This window comes from Motacilla alba, chromosome 20 (genome assembly GCF_015832195.1).
Source record: "Motacilla alba alba isolate MOTALB_02 chromosome 20, Motacilla_alba_V1.0_pri, whole genome shotgun sequence".
Lineage (NCBI taxonomy): Eukaryota > Metazoa > Chordata > Aves > Passeriformes > Motacillidae > Motacilla > Motacilla alba.
Window position 1 is genome coordinate 2,894,050 of NC_052035.1, and position 25,591 is coordinate 2,919,640.

The following is a 25,591-nucleotide window of genomic DNA, read 5'->3' on the forward strand; positions in this document are numbered from 1 at the left end:
ATTCAACAGTGACAATGCTTCCCACCTTCCCCAGAGGAAAAAAAGAAGGATTTTCCCTAAACTGAAAACACCTGGATCCCAGATTTCTGCTTGCCTCCTTTAACAGCTCCACAAGAACACACTGGCACAGCTGAACTTGAGTTGTTGAGGGAAGTGAATTGAGCTGAGTTTCCAGCAGGAACTGGAGTGGCTTTGCCAGGAAAAGGGACTGAGTGGCACCCACAGAAACTGCTGGCAGGCACAGCTGCTCCCTCCTGCACTGCCCCATGGTGCTCTGGACAGGGAAGTTCTGCCCTCAGAACCTCTGAGCAAGGCAGAAAATGCTCCCTGTAAACATTCCAGCTGTTCACTAAGGCAGGGATAAGGAATTCAGGGATACCCACATCAGAAAGGTGCTCACTCCTCAGACATACTGTTAAACTGGAGGAATAAGAACCACCCCATCACTGATTGAAAGGATGAAGACAGAAGAGGTTGTAGGGGCCGAGGTTCTCATCCCTCAGTGACCAGGAAGCCCAACACGCACCCCCTGCTGCATCTCCCCTCTGAGCAGAGCAGGCTCTGTGCTTGGGCACAGCTGAGTGAACAGCAAAGCTTAACAATGAAATGTCAGAGGGACAGCTTGGTGCCTTTCAGCTGACCAGTCCCTGAACAACTACTAAAAAAATGACTTAGGAATTAAAATATATAAGAAAGCTTTTACAAAAAGTAACTAAACAAAACCATAGAGTTTAATCAAACAACATATTAACACTTGTTAACTTTACTTTTACAACACAGCTATACCTATAAATCAACCAAAAATGAATGTTTAAGTTACTTTAACCAAGTCAACAAACTCAGACCCATATATTTAACCAATTCAAAGCCAGGCCAACCCTTCAGGACCTATTTAGTGAGTGTCCCAGTGCCAACCAAGGAGCGGGCAATACCCCATGGTAACAATTATTAGCATGAAGCTGCCAGTGAGATAAATGCCATAACCAGTGCCAGGGGCATCACTGGCCCCTGCCACTGGGCTGCCTCTGCCACCCCCAGCTCTCAGCCCCACAGCAGGACACTGCACAGCATGAATGGTGCTGATGGGGCTGCGTTTTCCCCTCCCAGCTCCGCCTGAATGCTCCTGTTGGGACATGTCACTGCATTTGAGATGCTCCCTGTAATTCCCAGACTAAAACAGAGCTGCTTTAACAACATCTGTTAGCACAGTGCACAGCAGAGGTGATTTCCATGATGAAAAACAAAGCCAAGGGCCCCAGCTCTGTCCCTAAACCTCTTGCTTTGAACTTAATTCAGCTGATTTCTCCTTGGTGTGGGGATTTTCACACAGAACAGATTCCCAGGATCACTGAGGTTGGAAAAGATCTCCGAAGTCACTGAATCCAACCTGTGACTGATCCCCACCTTGTCACCAGCCCACAGCACTGGGTGCCACATCCAGCTGTTCCTTGAGTATCTCCAGGGATGGGGACTCCACCCCTTTCCTGGGCAGGCCCTTCCAAAGCCTGACAACCCCTTCCATGAAGAAATTCCTCCTGATGTCCAACCTGAACTTCCCTTGGCACAGCTTGAGATTCTGTCCTCTTGTCCTGTCCCTGTTCCCTGGGAGCAGAGCCCACCCATAGCTCAGCAGGCTTTAGAGCGGATGTCCCTCATGCAGGAAGAAGCCAAACTCCACCTAAACCACAGCCAGATCACTTAAACAGGACACAGAATTGACCACAGCAGCCACGGGTGAAAATTAATCGAGATATTTAATACAGTGCAATCCATAGTAGTTTCTTAATTAAAATAATTGTGTGCATGTATCTGAATGGGTTATCAATTATCACAAAAAAGCAATAAACATTGTAGTGCTGTGTAGAAAAATGTACAACTGAACTTGAAACCTTCCCTACTTCCAAGAGAGTGTGGATCAACTGCAGATCATTCTCAGCAATTAAAATGGGCACAGTGACTACGTCGTTGCAGTGACAGACACAGGGCTGGCCACACAGCAGTCAAGGGATATAAATAGACCTGGCAAAGAACTAAAAACCTAAAGCATTCTTGCACCTAAAACACAATAAAGAAGCCAATGGGGGCTTACGACTTTTCCTGGTTTTTAAATGCCTTACAAGACTCCTAGACACACTTAAACTGACTTAAAATTACAGAGTGTTTTGCAGCTTATTTCAATTCAATATATGGCCCAAATTGAAGATGAAGATCCAGCAGTGGCAGGAGCACAGTCCCAAAGCTGAGTGTTTGATTTTGCAAATACCTTTTCTACAGAAATTCAACCGTATCGACAGCAGGCAATTCCCCTGCTCCCCCTTCTCTCCTCTGGGCAGACTTTTTTCCATGCTATGCAGAAAACAGCAATGCAGTTCCCACTGCTCTGGGTTAAAATTAAAGATAAAGACATTTTGCTTATGCTTTCTCCTCAACAAAACACATTTGCACCCAGAATAGGTAACCAAAGTCTTTTTTCCAGCCAGGGGCTGCTGTGGTTACATGGTTCCTGCCCAAGCTTCCAGCTCTTTCATGTCATCATCCTCTTCTTCCTCTTTCTTCTTGGCTGCAAAACCACAAAAGAGAACGAGTGAGTGGGAATCCTGAGAGAACCCTCTGTGCCACTGACAAACCAGTAAATGAAGCACCCAAGGCCAGCTGTGGACAAAAAATACACAAAACCTTTAGATCTGAAGTAAAAGCTGCTTTGGTGGAAGAGCCAGCATGGGCTAAACTTCCTGAGTGGAAAAAAACAACAGCTCCCCCAGGAAGAAGGCAGTGGGCATGAAAGGTCAAGTGTGATATTTTCCCATAATTTCCAAACCTCTTTCAGAGGGATGCAGCTTCTTACAGAAATTCATCTGATGTCTCCAGTATGAATCTCTTCCCCATCCAAATTAAATTCCTTATTCCATCACTGAATACTGTGAATGCAAAGAATGAGGTGTTTGGGTCAGGTACAGAGTGTGGAGGGGCTGGAGAGCCCTGGGAACATCCCAGCCCTCCCCTCCTGTGCTCCCTGGCAGCCCTGGATGTGGCTGTGGATGGGAGGGAGCAGCCTGGACACTGCCCTCTCCTCCTTCCTGGTTGTTCCAGGGCAGAAAATGCTGCTCTTTGTTATAACCTGACAAATTCAGTTTCCATTAACTCAGCAAGAAAAGGTTGGAACCCACAAATAGCTGCAATAATTTTGGAAAATGTCAAAAAAAAAAACCCCAAAGAGTGAAACATTTCCCAGTACAAGTGGTTTGTGTCATTCCAAAAGAAATGTCTACATCAGGAAAACTGAGTCAGCTCCAAGCTCCAGACCCCTCATTTGTACAAGGCTGGAATTTGGTTTTCTATATTAAGCTCCTCCAGCCTCCAATAAACAAAAACAGCTTCTGCCTGAATTTCTCCTGACACCGCCAACAACAAAATTCCTCATTCAGGCTGATTAAAGCCAAAGTCCAGACTGCTCCTGAGAAGTGGAAAAGCAGGAAAGCTTGTGATAATCTTCCCCTCAGTGGATAAAAAGGAGGTAACAGAGTCAGCTCTACCTCAAAAGACACATTATTATTGCCAAAAAGACAATGACATGTGAACCTGAAGCATTAGGGTCAGTTTTCCCTTTGGAAGTCTGACCATGGTAATCACAAGCAAACTTTTAATCCCAGTGTTAAGTGAGTTTTAAGTGAAAATCAATTTAGGTTCAAAAAATAAACCCCCACAAAATCCCCACACAACACCACCCCAGAATCCCAATTCTTCCCAAGTGCCAGCCTTGGAGGCAGCTTTATTGAAGCAAAAAGTGCCACTTAAATACATTAATGGAATTCATGGAATTCTCGTTTCCATCCAAAAGCAGCTTAGCATAAATCCTGTGAAACACTGAGCTTCATGCTTGCAGCTTTCACTACTGAACTTGTACACAATTTATATTATTTTAGGGAGTTTCCCTAAGTTTTGGGCTGTGTAGCTCCTTAAATATGTCCACAATTACAACACCTCTTACTTGTGTGCAGCCACAAAATGCAAAGAGTAGATTTGGGTCCAAGACATTGTGTTTTAAGACCATTTAGAGAACAAACCTCATTAAACCAGCCAGGCAATAAAAAGGCAATGCACTGGTTCATTTAATCTATTTCTCCTGAATCTGATAAAGTCTCAGATTTCAGATACTCTGACAGAACTTCCTCCCCTCTCACCAACTCTGGTCAGCAGTTCTGCCTGGCAGAACACAACCAGGAACACACAAAGTCATGGTGTCAGAATGAAAGCAGTGACACACCAGGAGCGGGGCACAAAGCAGAACCTGCTCAGGCAGTGCTGCTGCTTCCCACACCCCTCCAAGCCTGGAAAGGCAGCAGGATAATTACACATACACTGACCAGCTGGGATTATTTACATCCACTGCTGGTTTGGACTTTTTTTCTCTTCCAAGACATGGAACAGAGCTGCAAAGTCTGGAAGTTATTCATCATAGTCAGGCAGATTCAGCAAAATGGGCTTGCAAAGCTCCATATCCCATTAGTGCTGCCAGAGGTGTCCCAGCTCAGCCAGATTCCATGGGGAATGTTCATGCAAGAGGGACCAGTTCAGATTTAAGAGCAGCTTTGAACTCTCTGTGTAAATACAAACATTTCCTGTCCATCTTCCAGGTAAAATCCTCACATCACCTACGATTCCCTGGGTGTGTGTGCTCCAAGACTGGGATCACCCTGACTTTGGGGCTGCCTGGCTTGGCTGCTGCAGAGGAGCCCACAGCCTTCCCAAAGAGGGCACCCAAGGGAAGATCCTCCCAAGGCCAGGAAAGCAGGGATGAAATGAAAACCCAAAGCACAGCAAGGAAGCACAGATCCATGGGGGAAGCTGAACCTGCCTGGGACTGGATCACCCTGGAGCTCTTTTCCAACTGCAGTGATTTTATGAGTTAATTTACTCCGCCCTCCCTTTCACCACCTCAGGGTGTCTTGTCAAGATTTCTTCCTTGTTGAGGCCCAGCAGCACCTCAGCAAAGGCTCCCTTCTCCCACACCTCCACTGCACCCTGAGCATCATCCAGGCTGCAGAGTACGTGGATGAGCAGGAGCAGAAAACAGCTGCTCCTGTGACAGGGAGTGATTTCTGTGCTTCTTCTGAAAGGCAGGTGCCCCTTCAGAGAGAAAAGGCACTGGGTGTGATGTGGGATTCAGAAAGTAATTCCAAGCAAAATGTCTGTGCTGCCTGCAGCCAGAGCTCCCAAATGCAAGGAGCTGGCAGATTAATAAGCACACTTTTAATGATGCAGGATGTTGCAGTGAAGGTTGATCCATACCTGGCTTGGAGGGTATTGATATTGAGGGCACGTTTGGTAGTGGTACTGTCTCCGGACCACTGATTTCCAGCAAGTTTTTGTCTAGTTCTTCTTGTTCTAGTTCCTCTAGCTCTGCCATGAGTTCATCCTAGGATTTCAAGGAGAAAAAAGAGAAAAGAAAGAACTTTAAGTCGTATTTATTAACAATCAGATATAGCTGATCATATTAAGAAAATAGCCCAAATGCACAGGGTCAGAGCAAAGTGAGGAGATGAGGAGTCTGATTCTGATGTGATTCCTGTACTTCATCTCGTGGAGGGAAAGCAGAGGAGGGAAGGAGAAATCCAAGTCCAAATATTCTCAGGTCAGGCCATCCAGACCATTCTGAGCATAAAGTCCAGATCACAGCCACCAACAACTGCAGCAGAGATTTCAGAGCCCAGTCCTGCAGCCAGGCACACACAACGTGCAGATCTCCAGAGGAAGATCTCCTGGGGGACACAGCTCCTGGAGGGATTTCAAAGCCATGCAGATGTGGTGCTCAGGGGCTGGCAGGGCTGGGCCAGTGGTTGGACTCTCTGATCTTCCCAACCCAGAGGATTCCATGACTCACAGGTACAAACAGAAGCAAATTAAAAGCCATACCTCATCAAATTCCTCCCCAAATCCGACTGGCTTGGAGATGGCTGTAGAGATCTCATCTGCCAGCTCCTGCTGTTCTGCAATGTCCTGCATTAATTCATCTACTTTATCAATGTCCCTGGAAAAGAAAGGAAAGAATTCAGTATCAGCAGGCACCTTCCCAATCAACACTGCATTTCCTGGCTTCTGTGGAAATGCCCCACCACAGTGACACTGCCAAGGCCCTTTCCCAAAATGCACTTTGCATGCAAGTCTGGGTTTTATGCCCCTGGTCTCAACACAATTAGAGATGGATGTTTAACTCTTCCCTGCAAGCTTAGCTCCCAGCAGTTATACAGACACCAGGGAGAGCTTTTGTTCTGCACCACTGATGTTAATAATAATTTGCTCTCTTCCCTGATTCAGCATTATTACATCCACAATATTTGCTTGTGGAGCCAGCACAACATTCCCATAAAGCAGTTTTACCTTTAATTATTGCTACATACACCAACTCCATTGCAGAAAAACAAGTTTTAAGACCCCCCCCCCCCCTTGAGGCCTGAAATGCTTGCTGTTACAACATGGATCTGTAACTGCTGCAGGCTCCCATTTTCTTTAGGCCACATGGTGCTACCCAGCTTTTGGATAAATGTAGAAAATAAAAGTGTAGTAAACTGAGGAAGCATCATATTTGTGTCTTTTGTTCAATTTTAGTTTTAAGTGAGAGCCTTTCACTGGAAGGTTTTGCTGCTCCAGCTCCACCTTTGGTGTGGAACACCTGGCATTCAGCAGATCTGACAAATGCCAAACTACAGATCCCGTGGGAAGACGCAGCAGGGAGTAACTTACATGTTGTCATGAGCAGCTTTCATGGCCTTAGCAGCAAACCCCATGTTCTTGAGCACTTCAGTGTTGGTGTTGGCATTCTCCAGGGCTTCCCTCTGGAATTCAATTGTTGATAACGTGCCATCTATCTGTGCCAGCTGCTTCTCATACCTCTTCTTGCGCTTCAGGGCCTGCAGGGCAGCTGCACAGCAAAGGACAGGGTGGCACTGGTGAGGTTTGTGCCCAAAACAGCCACTCACACTTTGCACCAAGTGCCTCTCAGCACAGAGAGATATGAAGCGTGTTCTAGTGTTTATTGTCCTTTCTTCCCAGATCACCTGCTGCCCAACCCTTGATTTGCCTCCTTCTACAAAGGTGTTCAGAGGTGGCTGCTGCCCCATCCCTGTCACGGCAGGGTGCCAGCCCAGACTCACTCCTAACACACCACAGACAGAGACCATGCTACAGCAAACAGAAAGCTTCGATATCCAGGCTCATCCCCCAAAACCAGCCTTGTTCACCTTCCCCCCATCACAGGAAGGCAGCACTGCTGGTGCAGCTCCTGCCAGGTGAGGTCTCTGTGCTGCTGCAGATCCCCCCTCCTGCTGAACCCCTGGGAGAAGCAGCTTGTTCAAATCCAAGGAGAAATGTTCCCTCAGCTTTGCACTTACACGTGAAATACACCTTCTAAAGATGTTGGTATTTATGTATGTTTTGTGTTACTCCTCCTAGAAGCTGTTTACACAACAGCCTGAGCTGAGAGAAGGCCTCATGAAGGTGGTTTGAGCAGTTTGCTGCTTGTGAGCACTGGGCAGTGCAGGAGGAGCCCCCCAGGACAGCTCCCGCCCCTGGGGACGTGTGTGGGAAGACTGGTCCAACCTGCTCTACCCACCCCACCCACGCAGGGAGCACCCAGCAGGTGACAACAGCCCACAGCCAGCTCCTCTCATGACACCTGGGCAGAAATCACTGCCATGGCCATTCCTGAGACAGGTGTGAAAAGCACGTTCCCCTCTTGTAAAAATTTAAGTTTAATAAAGGACTTTAAAAAAGTTTAATAGGAGATAAAGATTATAAAGCAAAGATAATTAGAGCCAGGTGTGTCTTGGCACTGAGCTAAGAGCACATTTGCTATTTTAGAAACACTCTTTATATCCTATTTTTATTGCATTAGTTTGTTACATATTTATAAACAATTATGCATAGTAAACTGTTTTCCTCAAGTTAGTTTACATAGTCTGAGAAGTGTTTAGTATGGTTCTTTTTCAGATTTGTTTTTTAGAGCATTGTGTATTCTCTGGCTGTGGTTTTACTCTATTTTTATTATAACTTTTAGTTTTGGGCTTTGGTCCATATTGTCTCTAGACAGTGAGTTTGATAGTTGCTATATCTGTAGTAGGTGTCTTCATCTGTTTATTGGATGTTTTCTTATCTCAGCAGGCATTTTAACACAAGCATACTTACATCAGCTATTTCACTGCTATGTCTAAGCTTCATTAACAACAGAAATAAAAACTATATCTTTATAACAGAGTCACTTTAACACTACACATCTAAAATCTATTTAAATATTTTCAAAAAGCCAATATTACAATATGTATCTCTTACCCAGGGAACACCAACTACCTTCACACAGAGCTCCACCAGACAGGCTCAGTGCCACAGCCCTGCAGTGTCCAAGGCCAGGCTGGACAGGGCTGGTGGCACATGGAGTAAGACACAATACAGCTTCCCCCCGTGGCACTGCCCTTCCCTCCCTGCTCTGGACTGACCTGTCCTCCCCAGGACAGCCCTGCTCATCCAGTACCCTCATCACCCTCACCCGGGCCCCGAGCTGCTGCTCCAGCAGCCTGCCCTCGGCCACACACACTCTTCATTTCTTCAGTGCTCTGACCTCTGAGTCTCACAGCAGAAACCCCTTCATGGGACACAGCCCTGGCTCTGCTGAGAACCAGGCCTGGCCTTCCCAACAGCTCAGTCACACACACCAGGAACGGTGGCAAATAAAGCTTGAAATCCTTACATCTCTGAGAGCCATTCTTTCCAGAGCAGGAAACAAGGAGTAGGAAATGCTGACAAGAGACAGCTTCCCTTCTCTCCCCTAGCAGAGGGCTAACTCAGGGATGTGATGAGTAGGTTCAAGTGGCTGCTCTCCTAACAGCTGATGGAGCCCACGGGCACCCCTGGCAGAGGCCATCCTGAGATGCTGACAGTCCTGCAAGGTAAAGTCCCAAACGGAGCTTCAGCTCTGCAACTGGTTATGAATAACCTGCATTTGTATCATTTCAAATTAACTGATGTGTTAGAGAACAAAAAAAGCACTTTTTATGGGAAGACCCAGCTAAGGACGCCAAGCACACGAAGCAGCTCAGGATTATTTAGGAGAAGCCAGTAAAAACACCTTGCCTGCTCCAAGAGAAGCCCAGGCACCAAAACAAGCCCCTGCACTGACTTTCTCTCCAGTAAATCTGCCCAGTTTTGGGGCCAGTCCAGCATCCATGTGTGTGACAGGACTGAGAAGAGGGGGTTTTCAAAGGACAATGTTGGATTTGCAGAATGAGGCACAACACAAACACCCCAAACATTCCAGCTTTAGCCAGATCGTGAAGTGATGAGTAACACATTGCTGGGATATTCAGGCTGGTTCATTCTGCACTAATGGTTTAATTAAGGATATAGGACATAAAAACTGTTAATAGCTGTGTTTATATAGTGACAGATGCTGGGGAAATGCCTGACAAGAAGGGGATGTTCTTTATTGAGAATTTTGTGCCTCGTGGAGAACTACTGGCAAAACCAAAGATTTTATAGCAATATATAACATTATACAAAGCCGAGTAAAGTGCTACAATTTCTGTACAGCTCCCCACTCCAGCTTTCTCTGAGAACAATTACAGTTTGTCTGCATTTCATGCTTCTTTAGAACAAGCTGCTCAGACACCAGCCACTGCAGGGATCACCGTGAGCAATCACAAGTTCTTATCAGCTCTTATCAGGGCTGTTGGGTAACCCTGTCCCTCCCATTCCCACCCACACCTCTTGTGCACCACAACTGCCCTTAAACTGCACATGGATTTGTGGTATTCTCTGTTTCTCACCCCTTCAGACCAAGGCAGATATTTATTTTCTCCTCTCTTTCCTAAGGCCAAAGATCAGGAACCTACTGAAATCTTATCAACAGCCAGAGTAACAGTTTTTGTCAAGTTTTTATTAAAGTCAAAGCTATAAAGACTTAATCTGACATGAATTACATTGGCTCTTTTTCTCAAAAAAAAAAAAAATCCAAAATCAGAAATAAATAAGTGTTGGAACCTGGCTGCTGAGAATTTCAGACTTTCTGTGCTGACAGGCACTGACCCCCAAGAGAGCACTGCATTTGATCTGAAACCGTAGAGAAAACTTCCAAAATTAAATAACAGAATTAAGATTATGAGCGTGGAGCTCAAATAGAAGTGTATATATCACATAGCAGAAAACCTAAAGTTTTAGAATATAGTAATATATAAAAACAAGATAGAAGTTTCAGGGCAGAGACTAGTCCTTCTTCTTTCCCTTCTTCCTAAATTTGAGTAGTATGATATAAGTAAATAAAAAAATCCACATTGCAAGCCACAAATAATTAGTTATTAAGTAAAAAGTAAAATTATTTTAAGCGTCATTTCTTTATTAAACAGTTTATCCTTCAAAGACCTTACAGAGACATACATCTCCATTTTTAACTTATGAGAATTAAGCACTACAAAACTCACAACTTGTAAGACTATAATATAAATAAGAACCAATAAACATCTAAGTCCAAACAAAAAATACCTTCTCACACATTTAATCCCAACCTTAACAAGAAAAACAAAAAACCCCCACAAACAAACAAACAAAAAACATGAAAAAACACCCCAAAATAAACCCCCAAAAACTCCATTAAGTAAGAGCCAGAGCCAGAGGGGTACAAATGCCCTGCAGCACTGTGCACATGCAAGAACTGGGTGTGTTTGAAATCAGAGTGGGACAGGGCCTCTCTGTGCCCTTCTCAAAGGCTGCTATCACATCCAACAGCCATGGCAAGGCTCTCCTCAGCACCCACACCCCAACTGATGCCTTTACTGCTTCCAAGGCAGTAATTAGAGGCAGAAATGCAGTTTATAGCCAGCTTTAATTGCTGTGGAGCTGCTTCAGCAGGACCTGTGACCATGCACTAGGTTAGAATCATTTATCCCTGGCCAGCCAGAGTTCACTCATGCCCTAGAAGGTGCTGTAGAGATCACCCCGCAGAGTTTTCTAGAATCAGCTGATCTCAGCTTTGCAGCAGCGGGACAAACTCCTTATCCTGGACCCAAAAGCCATGCAGGATTTCCAGGGCCAGCCTCTCCCAGCAGCTCCTGCACAGGGCCTGACGTGCAGAGGTCCAGCTGGGCTGAACTGCCTCTGGAAAATCCCTGGGACATAAAAAGCAGGACCGTGAGGACCATGGAGCATACAAAAACTCACTCTGCTAACACCCAACAATGCTTGCTTTTACAAAACATAGGAGTAAAAAGTTTGTTCATCAGCATAAAGCAGAGTGCAATGATAATTTTATACCTTGGCCTCCCCAACAGCTCTTCCTCTGCCTCAGCTTAATGGCTGAACTCACTCTGAAATATCCCTGTGACATAAACACCAGCTGCTGTAAGAGGGGACTGAACAACCCTCCATAACAGCAAAAACATCTGATCACTCCATGGGCACTTTCCACAAGACAAGAGCAAGAACCTGCCAATAAAGAGGGTTTTCCACACCTTCTCCTTACCAGGCACACTGGTGTTTTAACTTGTAAGTCCCATGTGCAGCATGAATTGTAAGCACTTAAAAGATCCTCTAAAAAAAACAATCAGCAGATAACAAACCTTAGCTGTACTTTATCTGAATTGTAATAAAGCTTTCAGAGAAAACGTATGACTGGAGGAAAAAGCAGTTAGATATATTTGTATATAATTATTATTATAATTTAATTAAAGGGAATATATTTAATACTGCCTGGGTGACTTCTGCCATCCATCAGCAGACAGTGAGTAGGCTCAAAATGCCCTTTTCCAGAAGACATTTTGATATATTAATTGTCTTTATTATCAGCTGTGACAGGGATGTTGCCACCAATTTTTATTCATAAAGATTCAAATGATTGCCCCGCAGAGCCCTGACCAGTTGAAATGGGTATCAATAGTTTATTACCTCTTTTGCACTGGCAAAGGAATGTAAAATTCCTCTGTGTTAATGAGCATCAGACTGTGATCTCTGCAGTTCCTCTTCACAGAGAAATTCTCACAAAGAAAACACCACATCCAAGAGAGGAATAAAACTGCAGCTGAGTCCAGTCAGATCTGGGCTGGCTGCTTCAATTTCTTGAATGCAAAACCTGCCTAAAACTACATTCAAAGAACATTTTTCAAGCTTTTTAACACTTAAAAACCTATTCCTTCCTCTGCTTTCTGGTTTGGTTTGGGGTTTTTTGGGGGATGGTTTGTCATTGATTATTGGTTGGTTGGGTTTTTTTATTTCCAGTCTTTGATTGAACTATAAAATACTATTTTAATTGTCTATTTATTTGAATTTCTGAGGTAACCCCCACACTGCTAGAAATTCCAGCAGAAGTCCTACACCTCCTGTTTGACGTGGTGACTGCCAAGAATCCAGGGTCTCACTGGGATGTCACCACGACAGGACCCAGCCCTCCACCACCAGGGAGAAGCAGAACTCGTGTCGCTGTTTTCAGTCAATCCTCCTGACTGATGAACACCCAGAAATGAAAAGAGCAGAGTCACTCAGCCAGACTCCCCTCCTCTGTCAGCAGATCAGTCAGAAAAACATGACTGCTCACCCAGATAATTTCACTTTGTCCTCCAGAAACGCTATCTGTGAGAATATGATGTATTTTGAATTATTTTAACCCGTGTATAGGCAAATTATTATTATTAAATGAACTGTTGTAAGTCTGATTATTTTCTTTGCAATATTTACAAGCAGTTTGTTAGTCAAACGAGATGAATGTTCACTCTGATAAGTAGCTTGCAGGATAATAAAAATATAATTTTACTACATGGGATTGCATTCAGAGAGGAACAATTGACTATGAATGTCAGTGGTTTTGTTAAAAATCAACAGCCTTCCTGCAAATAAATATTCCTTACACAGTGGCAGCACAGGCAGTGTTCCTGGGATATTTATGTATGCAGCAATGCTGTGGAATTAATGCTTTTAAATATCATTAGCAGAAAAGAGTAGATCAGCAGACAAAAACATGGAAGAAAAGGCTTTCTCTACATAATTGGAACTTCAAGTTTTGCTGGCAAAAACACATTTCAGCTTGAGACGAGCAAAGAGCACTGGGAATAGAACTTGGGAATTTCACTGAATTCAAGAATACACCTGACCGAGGTGGAAGTGGTGATGATGCCACAGGATTTGTCCCCACACAGTGCAGGTGTCTCCTTCCTCTGCAAAGCCCTCCCAAAATTCACACTGACACCTAAAATAGGTGTCTGAATTTCTGTCTGAAATAGAGAGCCTTCTCCTCCAAGGGAAGACACTGCAGTTAATGGCTCTGATTGTTCCAGCTGAGGGGAAAATAACTTCATCTCACAGCTAATTCTTGCATTCTCTCTGGCAGAAATGGCAGCAGCAGAGATGCCAGGGCACAGGGACAGCAGCGATTTTAATGTGGCATGAGAAAGTTCCACAGCAGCCTCAGAAAATAACGTGCACCAAAATAATAAAGAGTGCAAGAGCTGCAGAGGAGCTGCCCAGACTGGGGTGCCTTGGCCCCTTGAGCTGCAAGCCCAGGCACTAAATAGGATTGAGATAATCAACTTAATAGTGGAAGAGCATTTTGCACATTACCCTGTGCATCCATCTGTAGTTTGCTCTGCAGAAAGCAGCAGCTTTATTTTTGCTGCTTCTGAAAATCCCAGTCCATCTTCCAGGCGCTCACCTGGGCAGCAAATTTCACCAGGAACAACATCCCGGCTGTCCTTGGAACGGGATAAACAAGGGGCACTGGGAGGTGGAAGCAGGAATTGCCTGCCTTGCCTGCAGTGAGGAGCTTTATCCTGGGCAGCAACTACTCATCTCTCACTGCTGAGATCCAGCAAACTGCCTACAGATCTCCAAAAACACCCTGCAAAGGGAACTTACAGCCATTGACAAGTTATCCCCCAGTGCTACCAGCAGATAAAATGACTGGTGAGTACAGACTGACCAAACTGGGAGTTCTGCCTTGAATAAGAACCTTTCTGATGGCTCCAGGAGCTGTTACACCAGGACTGCCCTCGTTGGTTCAATACAGAGGCATCCAGGCCACAGCAAGGATGGCTCATCCCAGGTGAGTCTCAGAACACAAAATGTCAGAGGTCCAGAGAGCCAGGGGTGATTCTGAGCTCCAAAGAGCCAGGGGTGATTTTAGGGTCCAAAGAGCCAGGTGTGATTTTAGGGTCCAAAGAGGCAGGGGTGATTTTAGGGTCCAAAGAGCCAGGGGTGATTCTGAGCTCCAAAGAGCCAGGGGTGATTTTAGGGTCCAAAGAGGCAGGGGTGATTCTGAGCTCCAGAGAGCCAGGGGTGATTTTAGGATCCAAAGAGCCAGGGGTGATTCTGAGCTCCAAAGAGCCAGGTGTGATTCTGAGCTCCAAAGAGCCAGGGGTGATTCTGAGCTCCAGACAGCCGGGTGTGATTTTAGGGTCCAAAGAGCCAGGTGTGATTCTGAGCTCCAATGAGCCAGGGGTGATTTTAGGATCCAAAGAGCCAGGGGTGATTCTGAGCTCCAAAGAGCCAGGTGTGATTCTGAGCTCCAAAGAGCCAGGGGTGATTCTGAGCTCCAGAGAGCCAGGGGTGATTTTGGGCACTGTGGTATCCAAGTGGCTGGGACACAGAGGTACCAAAGGATGGTTACAAATAAATATATTTATGATCCTGTGCACAGCAGCAGCAGCCCCTTTCCTGTTAGATCACCTCTGAGAGCTCTGCTGCCTCAGGGATGTGTTCAGCTCTAAAAGCCATGATCCACAGTTGTCCCTGATGCCAGGGCCTGTCTCAGCAGTCTCTTGTGCTTTTCTTTTGGGAAATGTGCACTTTTAGCAGACAACTGTGGCCAGAGTTAAGGCTTGGTCCTTCCCTTGTCTTTCTCTGCCTGTTTATTAAATCTCTAATAAAGTTTCCAAACTTTGCCCTCAAAGGAAGGCAGCTATTCCCATCTCAGAGATTGGGACTGATTAGAACTCCTTCAATAAAGCACCCAAACCCAAGCAGAGAATACAAAGGTTTTGGCTTTTCAAATACAAGATTACAACTTCCTCTTGAGCAAAGCAGTGCCAGAACATTTAGTCTAGTGTGCAAGAGATGAAACAAAACAATAAACACTCCTGCCCTAAAAATCTATAAATGTACAAAAGAAAAAAGCCAAAGAGATAAAGAAAAAAAAGCATCTGTGGAGCAGCAATCAGGGCTGTGATACAGCAACACCCAAACACAAGAGGAAGCAGCACCTTCACACCCCCCTGGCTCGGTCACAGCATCAGCTCAGCCCCTGGACTGCTGATGTTCCACATCCGCAGCTCAGAGGGAGTTCCTGCAGCCTTGGAAAGTGATTCCTCTCCCCCTTGAATGTCAAGGCAACACTCCTCTGGTCAGTAATCCTCTGTAAAATAATCTCCAGGCAACTGTGGCAGTTTTGTCAAAAAAAAAAAAAAAAAAAAAAAAAAAAAAAAAAAAAAAAAAAAAAAAAAAAGAAAGAGGGGGAAAAAAGTAATCAAAAAGAAGTCATCAAAAAAGGTCATAAAAAGGTCAGTTTTGTCAAAAAAAGTTAAAAAAAATCAAAAAAGTGTCATCAAAAAAAGTAATAAAAACGATAATCAAAAAAAAAAGTCAGTTTTGTCAAAAAAAAAAAAAAAAAGGGAAAAAAAAAAGTCATCTACAGTGAGCCTTGAAGCTCAAATGAGAAAACCAGGAAAGAGAAATCCCAGTTACAGAGACAGCTTTGTTCTACCCAGGAGCTGGAAGGAGTCTAAGAAATGCTGGTTCAGCCAAAACCATGCAGGCCTGAAGCTTCAAACCATTCCCTGAAATCTGATCCAGGCTCTGGAAGCAAAGCCTGATCTGCATTTCCCAGTTTCCAGGGTCTCACTCCTCAGGGTCCTGCATGTCTTTGGATGATGGCAGGGGATTGCAAGGCATCTGCAAAGCTGATCTACAAAAACACTTTTCTTCTTTCCAAATTAAATTATGTATTTTCTAAGGCTGCCTGAGTAAATTATCCTCTCTTAATCTTTCCAATGCCACTAACTCTGCCAGTTAAAAATCTGCACCTTCTTTGATACACACATCAAATTCTGGAGTGAAATGAGGTAATTATTCGGTATTCAAGCAAAGTTTAAACTTTTAGGATGAGAAATGTATGTTCCCTAAGGTGTCCCTGAGATTCTCACAGCCTGCAAATACTCTTTATGGGTTTTCTATTTTATTTTGAGGTTGCTGAAGGTACCTTGTTAAAGAGAATGCCAGTGAAAACTCAGAATCTTCCTATGAATCCCTGCCAGAAATGCATCAGGTTCAGCTTTGCAGGAATAGCTCTTAAGTATCTCAAAATGCTGGTTTTTCACAGGAAAACAAACAAACAAACAAACAAACAAACAAGCCAGTTCCCTAAGCTGAACTGTGTTTTTGTAATGAACTCACAAACTGAGAAGATCCTGCCCTGAAGTGGCACACTTCAAGACTTTTTCCTGCTGGGGAATTCAAAGAGTGGCTGCCTGGGAATCCATCAGGCATTTTCCAGCCTTGGACCATTATTATTAGAGCCTTGCCAAGTCTAAAAATTTCATTGATGCTGTCATAATATTTAGCATTTCTCTTAACAGCCTAACTTCCCTGATGAGCTATTCTGGGATGTGAAAAAGCACTTTTCTTGTGAATGCTGAGACTCCAGCACTGACTGTGGGGGAAAAGCTGAGAACACAAACCTTTAGAAAGCCAAAAGTTATAAAGCAAACAAGACAAACCATATTTATTTTTAAAAAGTTTGTACTTCTTGACTCAACCTCCAGACGCTCCAGTGGCAATGCTGCAGTGCTTTTTTGAGGCTGAACTGCAGTTTCCAATGCAATCCCATGCTCCAAGGCTGGGAGCAGCTCCAGAGCCAGGCTCAGCAATGAACTGCTCCTGCTGATAGGGCTGCCAGGGAAGCAGTCCCAAAAAGCCTTTCTGCCTCTCAGTGTCCTCCCAGGACAGGGCACGTGCAGAGCCACCATGGAGAGCCCCAAGGCACTTCCAGGAGGTACCACCTCACTGGAGATGCAGTTCCCAGGGAGCCCCCGATGAAGCTTGCTTTCCATGAAGTTATTTCATAACCAACCAAAATCACCTCCAAATGTATGAATACCACTGATGTTCCCGTCACTCTGCCATTTCTCTTTTCAGTTCCACTACATCTGAGCAACCTCTGTCCACAGAGTCCCTCAGTGTGGATGAAATCCTGCCAGGCCACGAGGAGCACACAGAGTGGATGTTTGGTGACACTAACACCCCACCACAGCAGCAACACAGCCCTGGCTTGCTGCACATCCCATCACATCCCAGGAAAGGCAGGAGAGATGTGATACTGATTATTTGGACACCTCCAAACTTCATAAGGCTTTCTGTTTGAGCTGGAGATGCAAATTACAACTAACATGTTTAATAGTTAGAAAATTAGAATTTATCAAGGAGCGGTTAAAAAAATTAAAAACATACAATGCCTTTTGTAAGTGTTTTGAGGGGCTAATTTCCTTCTTTTGTTTTCCAACATAGAAATAAGACAATTTATACAGTGAAATAAGAAGCTTAGAATAGGCTAGAATAAGTAACACATGTGAAAAGAAATTATTATTAATGTCTAAAATATTGTACTATCACCAACCTTCCATCATTCACTGCCACCAGTCAAGAGCTGCAAGACAACACATAATTATCCAATAATTGTGTTAGCTCCTAGAAACTGCTAATTGGCAAGGCTTCACCTCAACAGTGAACCCAGGGGAAGCCACAGCAGAGCTTTTCCAACTGGGCTTCCACCTGGAAGGACATCATGGACAGAACTGCTACTGCCTTTGCCACAGCCTGGCACTGAGCTTCACACTCTGCTCTTCCGTGTCCCACCAGTGCTGGGCCACCGTGGCCACCCCACTGCCCTTGGTAGTGGCCACAAGGAAGGATCCATGGAATCACATGGTTTGGGTTGAGAGGGACCTTAAAGATCACCCAGTGCCACCCCTGCCATGGCAGGGACACCTGGCACCACCCCAGGCTGCTCCCAGCCCTGTCCAGCCTGGCCTTGGGCACTGCCAGGGATCCAGGGGCAGCCCCAGCTGCTCTGGGCACCCTGTGCCAGGGCCTGCCCACCCTCACAGCCAGGAATTCCTCCCCAGTGTCCCACTCTGTCAGTATGGAGCCATTCCCCGTATCCTGCCATCCAGGCCCTTGTCCCCAGTCCCTCTCCAGCTCTCCTGGAGCCCCTTTAGGCCCTGGAAGGGGCTCTGAGCTCTCCTCGGAGCCCTCACCTCTCCAGGTGAGCACCCCCAGCTCCAGCCCTTCCTTCAGGACCTGGATCCCTGCTCCAGGACTCTGGGGGATGATTCAGAGCAGAACCAACCTCCTCATCACCAGCTCTGCTGCAGCCTTGGGCTGTCTCAGGGAGGCAGAAGCCTGACAACATTGATGCCTGGCCTGCTCTGGATTCTCCAACTGCACCCTGTTTGTTTCACACACTTTGTGCCAGGAGTTTGTTGAAGACCTGGCTGCAAACTTGATGGCAAGTCAAGGATGAGATTGCTCCAGCTTTTAGTTTTGCAGAAGTCATCCATTTTTAAGCAGTGGGAGTAAATGACAAGACTTTACTTTAAACCACTCACGTCCACACTTTGCTGGCTGCAAAAGTCAGGCCACGACCTGCTGCCTAAAGTCTCTGGGACAAACATCACATACCCAAAAACCAGAAATGGTAATGTAATTTTGGGTTTTTGGGATAAATAAGGGATTGACAGAGAGACCTGAATGATACAAATGCAAAGCCCAACACATCCCAGTCCAGATAAACTCTCCACAACTCAGCACAAGTCTAAGTAAAAGAGGGTTAAACCAAACTGATGATTTTCATCACCTGCAAATTATAGGTCTTGAATTAGCCTAGGAGCAGGATTCAGTAATTAGGCCTGGAGTTTAATAAGATACAAGAATCAAACATTTTGAGAGAAAAAGTAATAAACACAAAGATAGTAGCTGCAAACATGCCAGGTTTCCCTCCTGACAGGGTACAGGATCAGAGGAAGGATGTATTGCATCAAATACAGTTACCAAATCATGTATTTCAGAATCACAGGGTTTGCAGGGTTTTTTATGCCACTTTTTAAAGCAGTTTTTAAGAAGGTGTTTGTGAATCCCACCACTGCTCCCAAACTGTTTTATACCTGAGAGCCTTGTCTCCAAAAACCCTCGCTAAACATAGTTGGGGTAGAATGCAAAGGAGAAGGTTCCTCTTGTTTTTCAAGATCTAATTAAAAAGAGCAATTATCACTTTCCCCAAGGCAGGTGGTGAATGCCCTTCTCATTAACCTCCGGGGAAGATGAAGGACTCAGGCCTGCACTGCCATCAGTGTTCCTGCACTAAAGCCCTGGGTTATGGAGAAGCACCTGGAACTCAGAATCAATTTTCCATTAGACTGTGGCTTAAAACACAGAGAGGGCAGGCTGAGGGCCTGAAGATGGGCTGGGAGCGCTGCAGGACTCCCTGCACAGCACCTGATGATTCATGGAAACAAAGCCAGGGTCGGTCAGGGAGGATAATCACTGCTGCTGGCAAGCAGGAGCTCTAAGGCACGCTCCCAAACCACGTCCGAGGCCTGGCACACGCACTCACAGCCCTCTGGACAGAGCTGAGGCTGCAGCCTCCCCTGCCTCAGGGCAGCTGAAGCAGCCAGCCTTGCACACAGAACGAGCCCAGCCTGCTGCAGGCACTGCTGCCATGAGCTCATTAATGGCCCGGGTCGCTCCGATGCTATCACAGGTGCTGTGATAACAGAGCTGCCCTCTGAGCAGGGACTGCTGCCAGGAGAGGCAGAACCGCCCTCCCTCCCCCTTCCCATCCTGCCTCCCTCCCCCAGCCGGCTCCAGCACTTGCGTGGTTAAGCGTGGAAAACAACTTTTCTCTCTTTTTTTGTAAGAGCTGGGTTCTGTCCGGCTCAGCAAGTCAATCCAAGTCATGACCAACCCACACAAACACAAGGAGCAGCACAGAGGAACAGCAGGGTCACCCCTGGAGCAGCCTCACCCAGCCAGTCCCAGCTGCACATTGCAGGCAGGTTCCCAGCCAGGGGCAGCTCTGACACCAGAACCCTCCAGCTGCGGGGAAATCACATCAACAGACTGATGGGACAGCTTAGGAAGGGTAAAGGGATGCAAGCAGTTGATTTCCATCACAAACCATCACCTGAGGCAGCGCTGAGAGCCCCGGGTGGGCCCAAAGGCAGGACTTCAGCCAAGTCCAACCTCCTGGTTTGTTTGGTTTTGGGGCTGGGTGGAGAACAGGAGTGTTCTCTCTCCAGGAAAAGCCTGAATTATACAGCAGGAATCTAGCAGTGGGTTTGCATCTATTTTAGTGCTGGGGAAAAGCTCAACACTCTATTTATGTACAGTGAAAACAAAAACTTTGACATCAGGAAAGAAAAACTGCTCACTAACAGAAACCAGAACAGAGGGAAAATCCAAGAAATGTCACTCTCCCGCTAAAGCCTGAATATATTTTGGCACAAAATTGGCTTTTCACCCATTCCACTGTTTGTAGTCTTAGTGTTAACTAACAGAAAGGTAAGGTCGGTGGCAGGCAGGCACAAAACTGCATCGTGGATCTGAACCTGAGCGAGCTGCTTTTAACACTGGCACGCTGAAGCAGCACTGAGCTTCTCTCCCTCCTGCAGTCTTCACACGGAGACATAACTCGAGCTTCCTTGAGCTTCGGGTTCCAGGAGAAACAGACTGTGGAATTGTTATACCCGAGGTAGTCAGAGCTCAAGGCATTGTTGTCTGTGTGCCTGTGCTGTTCCTCTGGCAGCTCAGCTTTGCGTGATCGGCCACAGGAACAGAAACACCAGAGCAGCAGAGATTAGGATCAGTTCAAACTCCCCCGAAACTGAACCCTGAGCCCCAGAGCTCCAGAACCATTGGAGTAGATGGAGCAGCTCAGTTTGTATCACGAGGTTTGAGCGCTGAGAAAACAGCCCAGATGAAACAACGGCACGGACAAACTGGAGCGGAATAAAAGGAGGCTCCCGGAGCATCAGGCTCACAGCTGCACTCTGCTTTTGTTCGAGCAAAGTTGATTTTCAGGGCAGATGGAAAATGAGTGAGATACTGGCTGAGCAGTGTTCAAATTAGCACTGCTGCTGCTTCGAAAAATTCATTGAGAGGAGGAAATCGCTACTCCTGAGGTAGAGCTGAAGTGTGGGAGGGCTTCTCAGAGGGGTGGGGACAAACCCAGAACGCTGTTTTCAAAAGACTGAACGTTTCCATGAGAACACAAAGCACAAGCATAACCCAAGTTCCTCCCAGAAGAGGGAAGAGTAACTTGCCTGTTTTCAAACAACCCTTCCAATGATGATTAGTCTTGATAGTTTTTCATCCCATGGACAAAACACAGCAAGCACATTAAAGCCATCACTGCTGCTCTCCCCAGCACACTCAGAACTTGTCCTACAAGATGAAAGCCTCCCATGCCAAGAAACAACACAGACTGGGGGAATTTCTACTACTAAGTTCCTTATTATAACCTCAGGATTTCCTGAGCTGTCTGGTTACACAGCCTGGATACCCTAAATGCAGATTACAAAAAATACACACGTAAAGTAAGTTCATAAATTAACAAAACCCTGCATGTGCTTGGGGCAGGCACAGGAACCAGAAGCCTCTAAGTTTCTTCGATTAAGCTTTCCTTAGACTCCAGAAGGGCTGCAGGAATGAGTGAATGAGCCTTTGGAAAGCAGCTCACTTGGCACCTGAACAATCACCCAGTGTGCTGGGGAGCAGAGAATGTTTCCTTTTGTCTCCTCAAGTGTGCCAGACACCCTCTGGGTTTCCTCTGGGACAACAAAAACGCCATTCCAGGTTTTCCCAAGGTGGCTTTAAGCTTCCAGGTAAGCTCCCTGCCCCACTCTATCACCTTCTTTTGGCTGGCCCACAGCAGCCTCCAGGACCATCAGCAGGAGATCACAAACGTGCAGCGTCCACAGGAGATCCTCCAGGAACAGCAGGGATTCCAGAGTGAAGTGATTAAATCTTGGAAACTAAGCCTAATGATTCTCCAAATCTAATTTTTTAAAAGTTGATCCAACACTTAAAATAATCTCTAGCTAATTCTCTTTCTTTCAGTTTTACTTGAAAGCATTTTAACTATATCAAAGTATTTCCACTAAAATGACAGACTTTCACATATAAAACCAATATATTTTTATATTCAGTTGAAATATGGATTTAAATGACTTTGCATCAAAATCGCATAGATAATGGATTATAAACCAGCCTGAAGTCAGAGAAAAATCCAGTATCTGGATATTAAAAAATGCAATTTGTAGTTACTCAGCCGATGACTGACTTGAACTCAGAAAAACTGAGTGTGTCCGGAGGGGAATTCACTTCCCAGCAAGCCACAGACAATCAGCTGCCTTAACTCCCAGCCCAGCAAGAACAGTTGGCCTCTCAGTTCCAGAAATGGAAAAAGAGTGGTTTGGTTCTCCAGCAGAAACCCACCCCTGCCCTTCCATTCACAGCTCTTTAATTACTCCTCAGGCTCCCGTGCTGCTGCAAGCCCTCAATTAGCGTGAGCCACAATGGGCAGGTTTTCCTCCTCCCTCCACCTCCAAGGAAATTCAATCCCTCCCCTGGCCAGGTTCTGAAGGGCAGCAGAGAGAGATGCCTTTACAGCAGTGAGACAAAGCTGAACGGAAAGTTTAGCAGTTCAAGAAGCCCCGTGTGACCCAGAAGATGAAGAAACTGCAGACAGACACAATTTAGTTCTCGTTCTGAGCTTGTTACCAAGCTAGGCCAAAAACCACAGCACAGGCTCCCTTCTAGAACTGCTGCAGTGTATTTGATTTAGAACTGACTTGGTTAAGCCTCAGGTCAGGCTCTGCTGAGGTCCTCTCATAATCCCTGAGCCCTGGTGCACCGCCCCATCCACGTCACCCACACACAGGGAAGTTCTGGAGTCTGCGAGGAGCTAAAAGTGCTGACTGAAGGAGTGACATGAAACTCCCGAGGGTGATTACTGCCAGCTAACCCTCGCCAGACGTGTGTTTGCAGCTCCCTGTGCCACAGGCAGAGCCACTCCTGCTCCTGCACAGAGAGGGCAACATCCACAGAGAAATCAGGATGTGCTTTCCTGGAAACTTCTACTGACCAAGCTAAAACAAGGAAGAAGTTTGTTTTCAGAGCAATGTAATGTGACAACTGCCTTATCTCTAGACACATCAAGCACTGCCTGGAAAACACAGCCAGACCTGCCTGGGGAGCCAAGTTCCACCTGGGAAACAGCAATTCCATTAATTAGCTTTAGGAGTGTGTGTGGAAGAGCCTCTTGGAGGGGGCTGAGCAGTGGGAATAAACCCCAGGACAAACACTGCTTCCAAAAAATGAATATTGCCGTGAGAACACAAAGCACAAGCATAACCCAAGTTATTCCCAGAAGAGGGAATATTAACGATTAAATCTATGTTTATTTTCATCAGCTCTTACCAAAAGTACTGAGCATGCTGGGGAGAGCAGGAGTTACAGCCTGGGTGTTGTGCTGGTTGTTGTCTGTGGGATATTAACTTGCCTGTTTTCCAGAAACCATTTTAATGCTGGCCAGTGTTCTCCCTGGAAGTTCTTCATCCCAACAAAAAACAACAACCAGCACACACATTCCGGATGTAACTCCAACTCCTGCCCTTCCCAACACGCTCAGAACTTTTGGTAAGACGTGATGAAAATAAACAGACGGTAAAGACTTCTGTGGGCTGGAATTAAAAGCACCAGCAGGGCGCATCAAGGCCTGATGGCAGGCTGCTGCCCTGCTTCTCCCTTTCCTTGTCAGGGGTATTTCCCTGAGCTGTCCCCAGAGGTGCAGGGGACCACGGAGGCGACACGGGAGTCACGGGGGAGTGACGCGAGTGCCACACGGGGCAGCCCCACGGGGAGGGAAGGGAAGGGAAGGTGAGGTGTCCTCCCCTCAGAGCGAGGAAACCCGGCTGGGGCGGGAACCGCGCGGGGAGAGAGGATACTGGCAGTGGGTACAAAATAAAGGCACTCCGGTACAAAATAAAGGCTCCGTGTGTAAAACACAGCAGCACAGCCGCGTCCGCGCTGGCCAGGGGCCCTCCCGACCTGTTGCCCGCGTTCGGCCCGCCCCCCCCCGCTCACCGCGCTTGTTTTTGGTGCCGTGCTTGCGGGCGGCCGCCAGCTCCTGCTCGATCTTCTTTTCCAGGAACTCCTGCTTCTTGCTCAGCATCTCCTCCGTGTCGCGGAGCCGCTGGATCGCCTCCTGCGGGGACGGGCCCTTCCCGCCGCCCTTCCCGCCGGCGCCCGTCCCGAACAGCTTCCCCAGGAGCCCCGACATGGCTGCGCGGGGCCGGGCCGAGGCCGTGCAGCTGCGGTACCCGCTCCCCTTGCTCCGCTCCCCGTACACACCGACCCGAGGCCCGAGGACGCCGCCGCCGCCCGACTCCGCCCGCTCGCCTCGCCCCGCCGCCCCCGCACCGCCTACAACTCCCGGCGTGCCTCGCGCCGTAGCGCCGCGCGCGCCGGCGGGCTCCGCGCGCGGGGGCTGCTGGGAGATTGAGGCGCGGCCGCGGCGAGGCGCGGGGCACGCCGGGATAGGCGGCGTCTCCCGAGCGGAACCCGGCAGCGGCGGCGGGGCGCGTGCCGTCACGTGGCTGGCTGACGTCATGGGACCGCGTGACGTCACGCGCGGCGCGGGCAGGGAGGCGGGGCGGGGCGCGCGGGGCGGCGGCGGGCCCGGCCTGAGGGGAGCCGCGGGTGGAGCTCGGAGAGCCCGGCCAGGGCACTGAGGGGTAACCTGGCCCGATCCACACCGCGTCCCCAGCCCAGAGCGCCACTCCCAGTCCTTCCTTGGACACCGCCAGGGACCGGGACTTCAAACCTCCCTGGCAGCCCCTGCCAAGACCTGACAGCTTTTTCCATCAATAAATTCTTTGCAATACCCACCCTGAGCCTCCCCCGGCCCAGCCTGAGGCCGTTCCCTCTCCTCCTGTCCCTGTTCCCTGGAGCAGAGCTCGGCCCGCCCGGCTGTCCCCTCCTGTCAGGAGCTGTGCAGAGACACAAGGTCCGCCTGAGCCCCCTTTCCTCCAGGCTGAGCCCCTCAAGCTGCTCCTGCTGCTCCATTCCCTGCCCTGGACACGCCTGAAGCACCCAGGGAGTGACCACGGGAGCGTGCCCAGGAGCAGAGCGGGGAGCAGAGCCTGGTGTCAGCGGCAATGCCCTCCCCGCGGCTGGGGACTCCCCTTTGTGCACCCCTCAGGTGCTCCAGTGCTGAGATTCTTTCAAACTTCCTTTTCTGACGCGCCAGCTGTGCAGAGGCGAATCTCTAAATCCACAAGCAGGGCTGTTTAATGGGTGGTGACTCACTGTGAGCTCATTTCCCGGACACTTGAGGCACATGCTCTCAGCTGTGGGGGCAACACGGACATCAGTCCATGGTGTAATCCGTGATTTCACAGCACCTACGGACAAAATCCCATCGGGAAATCGAGTCTGGAGTCCCTCAGCCTGCTGCCAACTGGATACTTTTGACTTCTCTTTCTTTGTGCTTGGCCTCAATGACCTGTAACAG

General features: G+C 47.3%; 1 protein-coding gene across 1 annotated transcript; it reads right to left on the reverse strand.

Annotated features, from left to right (window-relative positions):
- Positions 1-1,735: 1,735 nt before the first annotated feature.
- CHMP4B (charged multivesicular body protein 4B) lies at positions 1,736-24,495 on the reverse strand. The gene is made up of 5 exons (XM_038159104.1): positions 24,163-24,495; positions 6,742-6,919; positions 5,914-6,028; positions 5,290-5,416; positions 1,736-2,560 (listed from the first exon to the last, which is right to left on the reverse strand). Exons 1-5 carry the CDS (start codon positions 24,356-24,358, stop codon positions 2,493-2,495), a joined length of 684 nt encoding a protein of 227 aa, XP_038015032.1. The 5' UTR covers positions 24,359-24,495; the 3' UTR covers positions 1,736-2,492.
- Between the last annotated feature and the right edge of the window lie 1,096 nt (positions 24,496-25,591).